Genomic DNA, 16,989 nt, shown 5'->3' on the forward strand with positions numbered 1-16,989 from the left:
GTTAACTCTGTTCTCTGCACAGATGCTGCCCGACCTGCTGAGTATTTCCAGCACCTTCTGTTTTTATTTCAGATTTCCAGCATCCTCAGTATTTTGCTTTTATTTCAATTTTTATGTTTATTGATATCCACTATTTTGTATAAAGGGGGTCACATGTTTTGTGCATATGCATGTCTTAATTTTGGGTGTCTCAATTCATATGTGTATGGGGCTGTCATAAGTTTGCGAATGGTACTTAAATTATTGCATATTTATACATAGCCCACCCACAGATTTTGCTCATGTCTCCAGCTCACAGCTCCAAAAGGTTGGACTCCCTGGTGTTGACTACTGATAGGTACTAGATACCCTTACTTTGGCTGATTTCTTTACAAAATCTTCTTCCTAATTTAGAACTACTGCTTCTGGAAGCTGACAACTGGATTTTCAAATCAGATCCTGCTAAGCTGTCTTTTGTGAAAGGGGATACCAGAGAGGCAAACAGGCAACTTAATCTTCCTTACGTTTTGCATCAGAACTTCAATTTATGGGTGTTCTGTATAAGAAATAGGCAAAAATACTACATTTTTGGCTTTCAAAGAGTTTTCTTTCTCATTAAAAGGCTGATGCCATCTTCTAAATCACTTCAGCAACTCCAAATATCCTGGCCCCCAACAATTGGCAGATTGCACATCATGACATCCCAATGAATTCAATCCGATACTGCAGGTTTCCTCAGGATTGGTTGTGTGCTTCTTGGGTAGGCACAAAAGTTGTACCACAACATTCTTGTCATATTCACCCACACTCTTGGAAAGTCTTAAACTCCTGCTGTTTCTCTGGAAATTAGATTTTATGAAATTACCTTAACTGAGATCTATATTTTATCAGGATTCTTTCCACACCACAGATTTTTTAAAAATTTAATTGTGCACATGAAAATGAGAGGAGAATAAAATGTAGCTTTCTTAGTTTGATTTTACTGTGATGAGAAAGAAGCCTAATTGAACAGGTTCTGTTGACTTTTCCTCCGTTGTTCACACAAATCAACCATTTTAATTGGCAAGTAAGGTCTATTCTTGCAGACCAGTACACAGTGAGAACAGAAGCATGAGGCAGTTAGTGCAGTCAGCCATGTTTTCTTTTGCCTCTGGAAATGTGTTTGTGCAGTAATACCTATACTAATGGAAGAATAAAATCTTCTGTAACACTTGGCCCATTAATTTGTGTTGATTCAACTCTAATTTTTAACTGTACATGAAAACTTTGTGGAATGAGACCACAATGCAAAATTTGCCCCAAATTTATTTCCTATAATGCTAGCGATGACACATGAGTCCAGAAATTGACAGTGCCTTGCCTATTTTTAGACACTAACTGAGTCCCTGAACCTCCAATATGGTGGACAGGAAGCATGCACTCTTTGCAAGCTGTAAGTGTGCCATCCACCATATTGGTATGGCAAAAAAGGGCATCCAGGGCCTCCATCCGAAACAAATACTAATATTTGCATTTGCCCTATACATATGCAAATAAGGGGCAAACACCTATTTAAGGCACCCTTTTAAAATTGGATTGTCCTGAACACAGCCAGCACTAGGCCACCTGTGATCTGGAAATCCAGGCTTACAGGCCACCTGAAAGAGACCACAGTAGACCACCATCAAAAAGGTAAGTTTTTACCAAATACTTAGTCGAATACCTGGAATGGGCACGTTGTCTTATGAGGACAGGTTGGACAGGCAGGAGTTTAGAAGAGTAAGAGACAACTTGATTGAAACATAAGATCCTGAGGGGTCTTGACAGGGTGAATGTGGAAAGGATGTTTCTACTTGTGGGAGAATCTAGAACTAGGGGTCACTGTTGAAAAATAAGGGGTCGCCCATTTAAGACAGAGATGAGGAGAATTTTTTCTCAGAGGATCTCTTCCTCAAAAGGCAGTGGAAGCAGAGTCTTTGAATATTCTTGATAATCAAGGGAGGTGAAAGGTTATTGGGGGTGTACGGGAACATGGAGTTGCGGTTACAATCAGATCAGTCATGATCTTGTTGGATGGCGGAGCAGGCTCGAGCGGCCGAGTAGCTTACTCCTGCTCCTATTTCTTATGTTCTACACCATCTTGATGCAGATTCAAAACATACGAATTAGGAGCAGGAGTAGACAATGTGGCCCCTTGAGCCTGCTCTGCGATTCAATATGATCTTGGCTGATCTATTGCCTCAACTCCACTTTCCTGCCCACTCCCCATATCACTTGATTTCCTGAGAGACCAAAAATCTGTCTATCTCAGCCTTAAATATTCTCAATGATGAGTATCTACAACCATCTGGAGTAAGCAATTCCAAAGATTCACAACCCTCCAAGTGAAAAAAGTTCTCCTCATCTCAGTCCTAAATGATCGACCCCTTATCCTGATACTATGCCACCAAGTTCCAGATACCCCAGCCAGGGAAAACAACCTCATCATTGTCTACCTTGTCAAGCCCCTTCAGGATCTTACAGGAATGCTTCCTCTGGCTCCACTGCTGTTGTGCAGACCATTGCTAGTCCATTGTCTCGCACCTCCACCCCCGCCTGTCAATTGCCTTGCTTCTCAGTTTCCATCTTCCCGATCGGCATCCTTCCTGATCAACTTCCCTTCCTCTTTCAGGACTTAGCTAGGGCTGCTGCCCAAAATTCCAAGTCTGTTCATTTGCAAGCTGTCTGGAAAGCCAAGTGTCATTTACAAGAGGCCAATATTGTTTATATCTACCTGTTCAGGTGCTAGGATCATTTCCCTGCACCTAGGCCAGCGTGAATAAATTTTTCGGTCATGAGCACTTAAGATTTGAGATGGCTTCTCGGGCAACAGGAAGGAGGATTCTAAGGCTGAAGATGAGACTACCGCTGTTGTCACAATCAGTGTGTTATTACAAAGAATTTTAATATCATGGTTTAAAAAAAATTGTAATTCTTCAACGTATACAGATTCTGAATGCAGTACTTTTCAATTTAGATCAACATATTAAGTCTCTCACTGCATTTGACCGTTGATGAATTTTCACAACATCTCTACAGTACTGTCCGTTATTTCAAAGTGTAATGTTTAATCAAAGACAATTAATACTGTTCCAGATTCTGATCCTTTTGTATACCTTATCTTCATATGAAGCTCTGTAGCACTAACCTTGTGCACTCAGCAATACATTTCTAAGAGATTGTGATTTGAATATTGTGGCTGCCTGTAGAGAGTACAACAAAATGCAGCTATTTTGTTGTTGATGGTTCCATCTTATCATTTATGATGTTCCCTTAAGGCTGATTCTTTGATTTCAGGTGGAGATGGGGCATCTGCTGACCAGTTTTTCCTGGATCAGTATGTGGCAGTGACCAATTATGACAAACAGGAAAGCACAGAGATCAACCTGCATCAGGGACAAGTAGTGGAAGTAATAGAGAAAAATGAATCTGGTAAGTTATTTTTGGAAAACCACATAAACCTAGCTGATGAACACTCACTTAACTATTTCTATCCATATCTCTCACCCGCTGTTCCATAAAACTGCAGCAATAGAGCATACCAATTCCCATTTTGCATTGAATATTATGTTTTTTTTTAACCTGATTCCAAATCCCACACCTGTACACTAACATTTCTGTAATCCTTGCAGCCTGTGAATTTCAATCATTTTTTTGTTCTATTAGACTGGAAATGGTAATAGTGTTGTTTGGATGGAGTTTAGCTACTATTAATCCCCTTGATAATATCAAGATAGCATGTTGGACGATTTCATAGGAAAATGCTAGTAAGACAATACCATTAAGCCCTCTTCGCTTACTAAGGGCTGGATTTTAAGAGCTGCCGCGATTTTAAATGCCGTGGCTCATTTAAATAGCCGGGGCGGCCCTCCCCCCCCCCCCCCCCCCCCCACCAGTCTCATGAAGGGTGTGGGCTGTCCGTCCCTGGCAATGGCATCAGCTGCCTGTGCGCAGACACTGGTAACATTTTTAAAGGACAGCCAGCCCTGCCACCCGGTTTAAAATTTTAAAGTCCTACCCCCGCCAAAATTAAATAAATACATTTCTAATGCCCCTCTCCCCCACCCCCCACCCCATAATAATTACAGTAACTATTTGCCCTTTCCCCCCCCCACCCCAAAATCACTTACCTTTTACATCTGACCTTCCTCCCGCAAACTGCACAACATTTAAGGTACAACTCTTCCCACCATTCCCGACACACATTACGTGCATTTGACCCCATTCGCCACCCCCCACACTGACAAACTTCCCTTCTCCCCCTTTCCCACCTGTGTGGTGATTTGTTTCCCCGGACGGGAATCTGAAGGCGCGGGAGTGCCTGTCGCCGCGCTAAAGATCGCGGCGGGCCCTCAGGATCGCAGGTAAATCTACTTAAATTTATTAATTTTATTCATTTGAATATTTAAATTGTGATCCCATTACCCTGCGGGGGGGGGGTACCACCATGGAGCCTCGCTGCCGCCAGGAGGATCGGGCGGGCCTTCCCAGTGTTGCAGTCCATGGGGGGCCTCATTTGGAGCCATCTTCAGGCCCCCACCACCATGGAACCTGACGCCTGGTGGAGAACAAAATCCAGCCCTAAGTGTCCTGTGCCACTATTGGATATTTGTGGAATTATATTTATTGTTCGAAATATTTACCACTTAACCACTATTGGCTTTAATAGTGAAGAAAACTCTTAAGTGGTAATCACTATAAATGTTAACTACTTGTCTCTAGACCAGTCACAGGTATCGACTTAATGATAATTAAATAACTGGTTAATCAAATAACTTAAAATTTCTCACATACGTGTGTGGTTCTTCAGTGGAATTCAGTATGTGTCCATTTTAATGTACTGCTCTGCCGTGTTCATGAGACTGATTAGTTTTAGAAACTACAGGTTGTTTTAATTTTGAGTTAGAATTTCTGCAGGCCTCACTGAGTGTCTTTTTTATTGTTTGCTGAGGGTACATTCCATTATTTGAGTACTTTTGCGTATTCAGGGATTCCTGGGCTTGCATACATGAAGGCAGATGCCCACCTCCCAACATCCTTCCAATGCTGCTATTAAGCCAGCTGCCTGGTAACGTATAAGGGGTGACTTGCCCTAAATATTTACCTCATCTCAAGGAAAAAAATACTGTAATTGCAAGTATCTTCCCACAACAGTATGAACCCAGCAGAGTACTCACACCAGTTTCCTTGGTACAGTGCTTGGTTTTTATCTAGTATATAGTGTTTGCTAAATAAGAGATTACTTACCTCATCTTCATTGCAGTAACCTTAAAACTCATCAGTTGTGGAGAGACTTTACATGGTAACTTACGTGTTCTTCATTAGCTAACATGCTGCTTCATTACCACAAGACTTTGCATAATTTACAACAGCATTGCAGTATTTAGAGTCAAAGTCATTTACAGCTGAAGGATGCCTTTTGGCCCATCGAGTTCATGTTAGTATTCTGCTGGTTACCTGTTCTGACAGTCCAAAATGCTCGGATCCTGCCAGGTTTACACTGGAGTACCTCAGAACAGAGTTTTTTCTGGAACCATCACTTCAGGAGTAAATATATATTCAATTCATGCTAGAGCAAAATTGTTAATGAAAATCAGGGGCTGAATTTTCGTCACAAAGGTGGGAAACAGGAGCCCAGTCTGTTTTTGGGTCAGAAACCCGCTTTCAGTGGGAAACTGATTAAAGTTCAGATTTTCATGGGGTGAGCCCTGAATTGATATGAGACTGGTTTCCTGTCCATAAAGAGTCAGTGGGGGTCAGAATGGAGGTGAGTCACATGAAGTATGAGACTGATTTGGAAATCTCTCGCCAGTCATCACTGTGGCTGCTGGTTGGAGAGATCTGCAGTTTATGCCAAAGCCTTCCACGGTACCAGAGGGAAGTGGAATGTCACAGGCACCCAGGGCATGGCAGCCCCTCGTTTCATCGATGGCGACCTGGATCTAATGCTGGAGGCCATGAGGGAGAGGAGGGAGGCCCTCTTTCCAGCGGGTGGCAGGTGGAAGCCACCTCGCCGTGCAGCAGGAGCACCTCTCTGATCAGCATTATCTCCCTCTGCCTCATCTTTCTCCTCCTGTCTCACCTCTGCTCCTGCTTATCCCCCGATGAGCTGTCTCCTTCCAGGGCCTCAGTGTCCTCAAGGAGGATCATGTGATTTAGAGCATAGCAGACCATCACAATGACCGAGACCCTTGCCGAAGGGTATTGGAGGACACCGCCAGACCGATCCAGGTACTGGAATTGCATCTTCAGAAGCATGATGACCTGCTCAATGGTTGTCCTGCTGAGCAGTGGCATTAGTTGTATCTCCTCTGTGCCTCTGCCTGGGGCTCCTGTAGAGGGGTCAGTAGCCATCTCTCCCAGGGATATCCCTTATTCCCTCGGATACATCCACAGTGAAGATCTGAGACAGCCTGGGCAGGCGGAGGATGATATCACCCTCTATAAAAACAAAGGTGACCGCGGTGACTGCAAAAACTACCGTGGAATCTCCCTGCTCAGCATAGTGGGGAAAGTCTTTGCTCGAGTCGCTCTAAACAGGCTCCAGAAGCTGGCCGAGCGCGTCTACCCTGAGTCTATCCTGTGTTGAGGGTTTGACCTCCATTGCCTTCCTGCCCTTCTTTCCTCTCCCATGCCCTCCTGATGCCCGAGGTTCTTTCCTTCCTGTAGAGGGTGCTGCCCCTCATTGACCCTGCACCCAAAAACTGACAATCATGCCCCATTGCCAGCTACCTTCTGGCTACGTGGCTGTCCTATTGTGATTGGCAGCCTTGCCCTCTGCTCTACTGCCCCTGATGCCAGGGAGTGCCAACCCCATTCAAATTCCAGGTGCTAAATGTCCACTCTCCCTACCACCAGTGCAGTGCCAAGGGCACCCCCTTTGCCTCAGTGACCCTCTTATGGGGTCAGGGTGACGCCCTTAAGTAGCCCTGACTGGCTCGCCACTCTTTACCCACCTGCCCTTTTAAAAATTAAGAGTTCAGCCTCTGACAAGCTCTTAACGAACTCCTCAACTGTGTTAATTGGCCTCAATTGGAGGGAGAGTGGAATTCCTGTCCCGCCCTCCCACCCACATTTCTCATTACTGCAGGTGCCGGGATCAGCACCTTGAAATCAACACCCTGCCCGGTGCCGGTGTTTATAGGGCACCCATCACCATCCACATCCCTCCCCACCTCTGTTCCCTTCTTCGGGGGGTGGGGTGGGCCTGAAAATTCATCCCCAGGTTTCTCTGTCCATGGCCTCGAAATTTGGCAGCATCGATTTTTGGGTGCCTCACCCGCAGAGTGCTAACAGCTGCACTTAAATGGGGAGGTCCAAGGAGCTCAGAACTTTGCGCCTTTGGCCTCTTTATCATGTAGAAGGTGCAGTGCTAGGAGCCTGCACAGGTTCGTGCAGTGCTAATACTCAGGCAAGTGATTGGGTAAGATAGGAGGGAACTGGAGAAGGATCATTTGGGCCTCAGAGTGCGAATGGAGGGGGTTGGCTAGGAGTTCAAGAAAGTATATTGTGGGGCTCTGCAGTATTGTAGGCAGGGCCTCAGAGCACAGTTAGGGTGAGGGAGGGCCAGGAGGTCAGGGCTGGGCTATTGGTTGATCGGGGAGGTTGCCAGGAGACCAGATTCTGGATTGAGGTCGGAGATCTTGGGACCAGGAGCAGTGGTGATCCAGGTGAGGACTAACCGTTATTTCATTCTGTGCTGCTTAGTGTTGGTTTTCCTGAAGGCAATCAGCACTGGTGCTGACTGACTCAAGCTGAAGTTGCAAGAGGGAGCAGAAACAGGCATTAGGCCCTTTATTTCCATATGTTAAAGGCCCAATGCCTGATTCTGACATGAGTAATGAAGCGTCTGATTTGGCCCTTGCCAAAATGGCAAAGCCCAAACCAGAATTGTGTGCATGTTGTATGGACGCCATTTTGGACACAAAATGGTACTCACAGCATCGAATATCCAGGTGTTACAGGGTTGAAATTCTCGCCTTACATTTTTACATTGCAAGCTTGTTAGATCTCTTGAATGAGGAAAACAATTATTTTCCACATTATTTTGAAATGAAGTATTTATTCCTATTAATACAGTAAATAGACTTTTTGTATTTTTCCTGTTGCAATAAAATGCTTGCTGAAGAAAAGATACATAATCCATAATTTACCAACCACTTTTTAAAGTGACAATTTTCACAGATTACTGTCTGCTCCAAAAAATCCACTTTTGGTTTTGTAAATTTACCCAAGACTGCTAAAGTAAGACCATTTTAGCTCTGTTTTATGGTCATGTAAATGGAAAGAGAACAAAAAGTAACGCCATCTTAGAAAAAGTCCACTTAAGAAACCTGGAGTGCTGTTAATAGGAGTGCTGCCTGACTTGTGGCTGATATTATCCAGTGGCAATAATTACTGCTAAGTACAATCTATTCCTCAGGCTGGCTCTGAGGCAGTTGTGTAATTTATATTGGCTAACATAAGCAGCAGAAGTATAGAGCCACAGCTGGATTTCTGCTGATGTCACTGTCTAACTGGAAGCTGGGAGGTTTATGACAGAGATGCTGTTTATTACAGCTACCAATTGTTTGTCCTTTCCTGGCATGGCTGAGATTGCAAACTCACCATGTGGAGAACTTCAAGGATCACTTTTTCTGCTTTTTCAAAGTTAAAAACTCCATCTACAGAGGACTGCTGAGTTTCTCTGCTCTCTTGCAAATAATTAGCTAGTTTCTCTTTGACCAGGTATATCCTTGCATGAGAGATTATAGAGCAGAATTCAGTCTGTGTAAATAATATATTTCTGCTGTCACACATCTTGGTTTTTCATTTGTCTGAAATTTGCTTCCCAACATATTACTCTTCAGGTTCTCAGCTCCTGACACTTAATGAAGACTTAAATAATAAAATAAAATCTTAATTAAAAGATTGTTTTCTATAAAACAGCATTTGTGATCTAAACATAAATGCTGACTCGATGCATGATTGAATACTCTTGTCATCTCCAGGCTTGACTATTCCAATGCCCTCCTGGCCTGCCTTCCTATCCTTTACACCCCACAACCTTCAGCGTATCCAAAATTCTACTGCCCGTATTGTATTGCACAACAAGTCCCGCTCACCCAACACTTCTGTGCTCACTGAGCTACATTGACTCCAACAACTCAAATTTGAAATTCTTATCCTTGTATTTAAATCACTTCATGATCTCAATCCTCTCCATCACTGTAACTTTTTCATGTCCTACAACTCTCCAAGAATTCTGAGTTCCTCTGGCTCTGGGTTCACTTCCCCAAACCTCTCTGCAACTCAATCTCCTCCTTTGACCCAGTTTAAAAGCCACATCTTTGACCAAGCTTTAAACACATATGTCTCATTCCTTAGCTCAGAATCCATTTTTGTCTGAATAAGCTTCTGTGAAGCACCTTGGGACATTATTACATGAAACTATGTAGATGTAAATTGTTATTGAAATGCTTAACAGCTTTGTCAAGCAGTTTGCTGTTACGGGTTTCTGTTCACTTTTAGTCTTGATGAAACATAAGAATTATAGAGGATAGGTGTCAATTTGTTCCCTCTTTATTATTTATGTATTATGCTTGTTAAATTTGATATAAAAGCTTCATTTTTGTGTTAGTTTTGTTGTGTTCCTTCTCCATGCCCATTTGTAATTTATTAAGTGGCTAAACAGGTATTGGCTGCTCTATAATCGAGTTCTAGGATGTGCATGAGAGTGGCTTGGGACAACTTGTCCTCCAATGCTTTCCTATCTCACTGAGATTGTGAACTGATGATTTGGGGAGTTAAAAAAGTAAGTCAGTAGTGCCTTGTGTCACTAGCCTTCCTTAATTTACTTCATTTTCTGTGAAAGTTTAAAAAAAAAACTTTTATATTTGTGGGAATAAAATATAATAGTGTTTGTAAAGAACATATTTAAAATGAAATTAGATGAACAATATGTCATCCTTTCTCATAGCTATAAAAGAATTAAAGATGACCATGAGATTTCATGATTGATATACAATGAAATGCAATATGATCAGTTATGGGCCTCCCTTACCCATTAGTTTTACTCCATGTGTTTCAATTACAAAAACAAAAGGAAAAGGTTTATCTAATGCCACAATTTATGATGACAGTTCTGTACTTCTTGATATAGAGAGGCTGTGGCTTGATGTTATCCTTTAAAGATGCATGGAAAAGTCATACTGTAAAGCAATAGCACTGTGCAAACAGAAGGAAATTATATGGGTCAGTCCACAGTGAAAAGCATTGACACAAACATGGAACAGATTCAAGGCAATCTGGATTGTAAGGAAATAAGTCTAGACCATTGGCAACACTCCATCTTCATTTGTTCAGGCTACAGTTCCGTTCCGTTGTAACTCTCTTACTAAGTTGTGCTGATGAATTGTGGTTTATAATAATCATTAAATAAATGTGATTTGGTAACCCAAGTTCTAGCCACTTTGCAGGATATGATTGCTAACTTGTATCAGTAAAATGTAACAAGATTATAAACATGCTTATTTCTCCTCCATTTTCCAATTTTACTTCTGCCTTCTGAGGTCTTCTTCCTAGAAGCCATTATTTCCTCGAGATCATTTATTCCAAGGATTGTATGCATAATGCTATTCAACCTGACTGCACAAGTAAAGTAATAGGATATCATATGTGCCTGCATGGATAGTAACTGGCACAGGCATTGCACACCTCACCTCCTGCACATCCATTTTGAGGCACAATTCAATTTCTAAGCTAATAAATCAAGTGGGCAAGTAATTTCACAGAAGCATGTGTCTCAAATCAAACTTACTTGCCTCAGGCAATTTTTAGCCTTTACAGTGAGCAGCTGTGTCATAGAAGCATCACTTAGAGGAAAACATTAACCATCTCCAAAATGCCTCAATTCAAATTCCCTCTTCCCCCAACTCTGCATAGAAAGATATTGATTGCAGCAATGGGGAAGTCTTTAGATTAGGATAATTCTGCCCACCTGTCCAGATAAAGAAGCAAACATGGGAAGAGGAAGCATGCAAGTGGAAAGAAATGGAACATTAAAAAGCAGCACTGGAAATCAACAGCTGGAGAGGTTTTATAGCTGTAACAGGAATGATACCAAATTAATTAAGCAGTTATTAAAGAGATTGATGTATTTGATGAAATGAAGTTCTTGTGCTTCCAGGTTGGTGGTTTGTGAGCACAGCTGATGAGCAGGGTTGGGTCCCTGCCACGTGTTTGGAGGCCCAGGATGGAGCTCAGGATGACCTTTCAATTGTTAGTGCCAAGCCAGGGGAAGGTAAGCAGCCAAAACTAACAGAGTTTTATTCAGATAGTACTTGCTGTGTTACAACTTAAAAGACTTATTTTTAGCTTTCTTTTGTAACTGAATAAACATATTAGTTATTTTTAAAGCCTGAATATTATGAAACTACCTATATGCACAAACATATATTTTATGCTGAAAACAAAACAAATTCTTAAATCAAACTAAAGTTGCCAAAAAATCAGAGATCTTCCATATATACAAGTAATAAAATATTATAAAGCCACACAGCAATAATATTAAAAAAACATTCTGTCAATCTGGAATGCAATTTTCCTTGAGTACTTGAATACAAGGGCAAAACTTTGTTTTCATTCAGCTTTGAATTTAATCAAAAGCTATTAGCGTTGACTCATGCCTCTGGGTCAGAAGATCATGGATTCAAACCCCACTCTAGGACTTGAGCACATAATGTAGGTTGAAATTTCAGTGCAGAACTGAGAGTGCTGCATTGTTAGAGGTGTCATCTTTTTTGCATGCGGTGAGCACACCTCTGCCCTCTCAGATGGATGTAAAAGATCACATGGCACTATTTGAAGAGCAAAGAACTTCTTCCAGCGTCTTTATCAACATTTATGCCTCAATTAACATGGCTTCAAAAAAAAACTATCTAGTCATTTATCTCATTTCTGTTTATGGGACCTTGCTGTATGCAAATTGGCTGCTGTGCTTCCCACATTACAACAGCGACAACACTTCAAAGGTTCGACTAGATTGTATGGTGTTTTGCAATGCCCTGAGTCATGAAAGATACTATATAAGTCAATTTATTTCTTTGTCTTTACTCAAGTCAGTTACAGGCACTGGAAAAATAGCAGCTAAGCTCAGGGGAGGGGTTAAGGGCGGCAGACTGAACATTCACTCCTTGTAGAAAAGTACTCACAGATTTAAGTACATTTGCAATTCAGTCATGAGTAGCATTTGTTTTTGCTTTTTAAAAATGTCTGTAATAAGTATTTTTAAATACTGAGAGACTGATGCATTCATGACCGTTCCAGTGATGAAACTGAGACTTCAGGCGGTGGGGGGTCAACTTGAGAAAGATAAGGGCTTGATGAGGGAGACTGGATGAACAATGCAAAGTTTTTAAACAGGATGATGTTGAGGGAGGTACCTGCACCAGAAACCAAGAATCATCCCTCTGTGCATAATTCCCACAATGTCTGTAGGACGACGTGTCCGGCATTTCTCTCCATTTGAATAGAATTTTAGTTATTTATTATGTCATGCAGATCCCCACAACCTGCCAAGAATGAGGCATATTAATTTTGGCATATGAACATTGAGTTTAAACTGTTGCTGGATCGAGGAAATGACTTGGTAAACGTGGCTGGAAAAAACATTTGCATACTGCCAGACAGTGCTTAGAGGGACAAAGGGGCTATTCCCTGCTCAAGTCTAACCCGTAATGGACTTTGAGCACCAGGTATTGTGTGTAAGAAGAGACATTCCAAGGTCAGCTAAGACAAGAGAATCCACAAACACATGTGGTCAGACCAGCTAGTCACATGACTAACCTGCTTGGCAACCTGGGTTTTTCTGAATTGTACAAAGAGTTTGAACTGAAAAGACTGTTTGCTCCTGGAGTGAGAAGACCTCTTCTGTCTACTCCCATCTCTTTCTTACAAGCCTCTGGACCCACGGAGGACAAATGAACTTCACATCGAACAAGGTTTAAGAAGGATACTGGGCCCCAACGAAAAGCAAGACCTACCTACAATCAAGGACTTTACAGTGAGCTCGAAGAACAGTAACCAAAACCATCTTCAGATATTGCCTCAAACGTTTCCACTTTATTTCTTCTGCTCTTTTCTGTGTCTATCTGCATGTGTGTTTCGCATATGCATGCTAGTGTGGGCGTGCCACGTATCCATAGGCGTTAACCAAATTAGAGTTTAATTTTAACAAAGTTCAAAGTTTTTTCTTTAAACCTAAGAAAACCTGTTTGGCTCGTTTCTTTACCTTATAATTGGAAGTTAGTGAACAAGGATTTACTAAGGGGGAGCTAAAAACACGGTGTTTTAAAATAAAACGCTGTGACTGTCAGACCAGGTGAAGGCTGAGAGGGAACCCGAGACCTCTTTCTCACCTGGCCATAACAGAAATCTGGGGGCTACCGTCCTGGATTTTATCCATAGACAAACAAGAGAAATTGGAAGTGGGAAACCAAATTGTTCCCAATCAAAAAAAGCAAGATTCCAACACAAATTTTCTTGTGGTTGTGAGTGCTTGAATACCAACATGTCTGCAACTGAAGCTAGTAGCTCCCAAAGCTAGGGTGAAGTAACTAAGGATAAGTTAAAAGCACTATCTATGGAGGAGCTGAGAAAAATGGCTGAGCAGTATGGGATCACTGTCCGTGCCAAGGCTAGGAAGTCTGAACTCCCAAGACTACTGGATAACCATTTTTCTCTTGAATCTGAAGAAGCAGAAACAGGGTCAGATGCAGACTCAAACAGGGTATTGTTAGTAAAGATACTATAACAGAGGAAACTTGAATTGGCGGGAAGTGAAAGAGAGAGAGAGAGAGAGATAGAAAGAGCCTTCCAGAAGAAATGTGAAGACAAAGAGAGGGAGGAGAGAGAGAGAAAGAACCTCCCAGAAAGAATGTGAAGAGAGAGAGCTGAAGCAGCTTGAGTTAACTAGGGGGCGACAGAGTAACCCCAGTGAAAGCATGGCCAATATGGAGGAGCATAATTCAGACCTGGGTATAGAATTGTTAAACCCATCTCAACTAATTCCAAAATTCAATGAGGAAGATGTGGAAGCGTATTTTGTGTCTTTTGAGAAACTGGCAAGGCAGCTAAAATGGCCAGCTGAGACCTGGCCTCTATTATTACAAAGCAAGCTAGCCAGAAAAGCCCATGAGGTTTATTCCCTGTTGCCAGATGAGAGTTCATCAAATTATGAACTGACAAAAGATGCTATCCTCGGGGCATATGAATTAGTACCCGAAGCCGCTCGCCAAAAGTTTAGAATCCTCAAGAAGCAAGCCAATCAAACTTATCTAGAGTATGAGAGAATTAGGCAGTTGGCTTTTGACCAGTGGCTGAGAGCTCTTAAAGTACAGCTCAGCTATGAGAATCTCAGGGAAGCAATTCTGTTGAAGGAATTTAAACACTCTCTCTCATTCTCCATAAAGACCCATGTGGAGAAGCAGTGGGTTGAGAGAGCCCGGCAAGCGGCCGTTCTGGCTGATGAGTTTGCTTTAATTGATAAGTCGGTTTCCCAGGGGAAAACCTTTGCTAGTCACCCCCACAAATCCAAAAAGGACAAAGGGTGGAAAGGTGATAAGAGCCTAAGCAGTCCTGGGAGAGAAAGAAAAGCATGAGACACAGGGGGCCCTCCTCTAGCCAAAAGAGAATGTGCTGTGAGCAGGAGTGAGACCCAGAGACCTGTGTGCTTCCATTGTAATAAGGCAGGTCATCTAAAGGCTGACTGCTGGAAACTGAAGGGAAAACCTGTAAGATTAATCAGGGCACACACGCTCAGTGAAGAAGTGAACCTGATGGAAAGGACAGCAGAACAAGCTGTGGCTTTAACTGCAGTAAGAGTGAGACCCAGGAAGTCTACCACTGCAAGTGCAGGAAAATGTAATAGGATTCCTGAAGGCTATCAGGTTTTGTGTTTGAAGGGAAAGTAACCCCATACCCCTCGAGTGCGGCAAGCAAGCCCATAGTAATTCTCCGGGACACAGGGGTCACTAGATCCCTTTTACTGGGAAAAGGCCTGATCTTTCCCCTAGAGACTGCCGTGAACACCAGAATGGTGATGAATGGTATTGGAGGGCAGTGTATGCCTGTACCTGTACACTGGGTGCACCTGGAGTGCGACCAGTTTCAGGACCGGTGACCGTAGGGATCGTCCCTAGTTTGCCTGTGGATAGGGTTGACCTGCTCCTAGGTAATGATCTGGCAGGGGTGAAGGTGGTAGCCCCCCCAGTAGTGAAAGAAAGAGACAGTCCCCTGCAGTTTCCCTGAATGTGTAATGAATCAGGCCATGATCAAACCAGCTCTCCCAGAGGAGACTGAATTGGCACTGTAGGCAGATGACCACGTCTGTCTGTCTGAGAGTCTCTTTGAGAAGTTAGAAGACCCAAGGAATGAGTTAAATGGATTTTCCCTAGCTGAGGATCAACGGGCCAACCCAAAATTGTGAGAGTTAGCGCAGGCTGACCAGTCTGAAAGTGAAGCAGTGGGAGTCCCTGATTGCTACTATTTAAAGAATGAGGTACTGATGAGGAAATGGAGTTCTCCCCACAGACCTAAGAGCAAGGAGTGCACAGTAGTTCAGCAGTTAGTGGTGCTGCAGAGGTACCGGAGAGAAATATTAAGAAGGGCCCACAATACTACATGCCGGCATACGAAAGACTAAAGCCCGCATAAGACAGCAGTTTGACTGGCCAAAACTCCACAAAGATGTGGTGGAGTATTGCAGGAGTTGCCACATATGCCAGGTTGAGAGGAAACCCTGACCGACAGTGAAACATGCACCCCTAGGTCCTGTACCAGTGTTAGGAAGACCCTCCAGCAGAGGGTTTTAAGGGACCCGAGCCAAGAACAAAAGGGGACAGGCAGGCAGAAGGCTAGAAAAATGTTAGGAAGGGAAGGGGAAAAAGTGACCAAGAGAGCAGGTTAAAGGAAGTCCTGGAGGAAATCCCAGATGAAAACCCCTACATCCAACCCTGAAAAATTTGAAAAGTTAGACCTCACATCCTCCTATGTAAATGCAGACACAAGAAACACCCCACCAGAGATGCTAACAGCATTTACAGGAATCTGCAGAGACAAATAAAATCCTCTAGGGGGCAGTGAAACCATGAAGGTGATGCCTCGTATAGTCAAAGTGCCACAGGGGAGTGCAGAAGAGACTACAAAAATATTTGTAGGCAGGAGTATCCTAGAGGATAAAGGGGAGATTAGCAAATAATCCCCCACAGTTAGAAAAAAAGAACCACTCATCCCATGAAGTCAAAAGCCTTTGCATGACTCAGCAAAGCATTGAAAGAGAGTTCAGGATAGACCTGCATCTTATATCCTGTATCATATTTTCTCTCTCAACCCTTTTTAATGCAATGCACTTTCTCAAATCGCATTTCCTTCCACTGGGTGTGGAGATGTCATGCAGACCCCCACCTGCCAAGAATGAGGCATATTAATGTTGTCATATGAACATTGATTTTAAACTGTTGTTGAAGCGAGGAAATCACTTGTTAAACAGATCAGCCATGACTGGAGAAAACATTTGCATATTAACAGACAGTGCTTTGAGGGACAAAGGGGCTATTCCCTGCTCCAATTTTATCCACCAAGTATTGTCTGTAAGAAGAGACATTCCAGGGTCGGCTAAAACAAGAGAATCCACAAACAGACGTGGTCAGACCAGCTAGTCACATGACTAACCTGCTTGGCAACCTGGGTTTTTCTGAATTGTACAAAGACTGAAAAGACTGTTTGCTCCTGGAATGAGAAGACTTCTCCTGTCTGCTCCCATCTCTTTCTCACAAGCTTCTGGACCCGCTGAGGACAAATGAACTTCAAGAGAGAAAAGTCTCCTACATCAAACAAGGTTTACGAAGGATATTGGGCCCCAATGAAAAGCAAGACCTACCTACAATTAAGGACATTACAGCAAGCTCGAAGAACAGTAACCAAAACCATCTTCAGATATTGCCTCAAACGTTT

The 16,989-nt window shown here is 42.8% G+C and overlaps 1 protein-coding gene across 2 annotated transcripts in view; it reads left to right on the forward strand.

The window, feature by feature from the left end:
• Positions 1-16,989, forward strand: part of sh3pxd2b (SH3 and PX domains 2B) — a 336,589-nt gene that overhangs the window by 280,660 nt on the left and 38,940 nt on the right. For both annotated transcript variants that reach the window (XM_068043410.1, XM_068043411.1), the window contains 2 exons: positions 3,295-3,429; positions 11,165-11,278. In XM_068043410.1, coding sequence (XP_067899511.1) covers positions 3,295-3,429; positions 11,165-11,278 — 249 coding nt within the window. The remainder of the gene's footprint in view (positions 1-3,294; positions 3,430-11,164; positions 11,279-16,989) is intronic.

Source organism: Heterodontus francisci, chromosome 12, assembly GCF_036365525.1.
Source record: "Heterodontus francisci isolate sHetFra1 chromosome 12, sHetFra1.hap1, whole genome shotgun sequence".
Classification (NCBI taxonomy): domain Eukaryota; kingdom Metazoa; phylum Chordata; class Chondrichthyes; order Heterodontiformes; family Heterodontidae; genus Heterodontus; species Heterodontus francisci.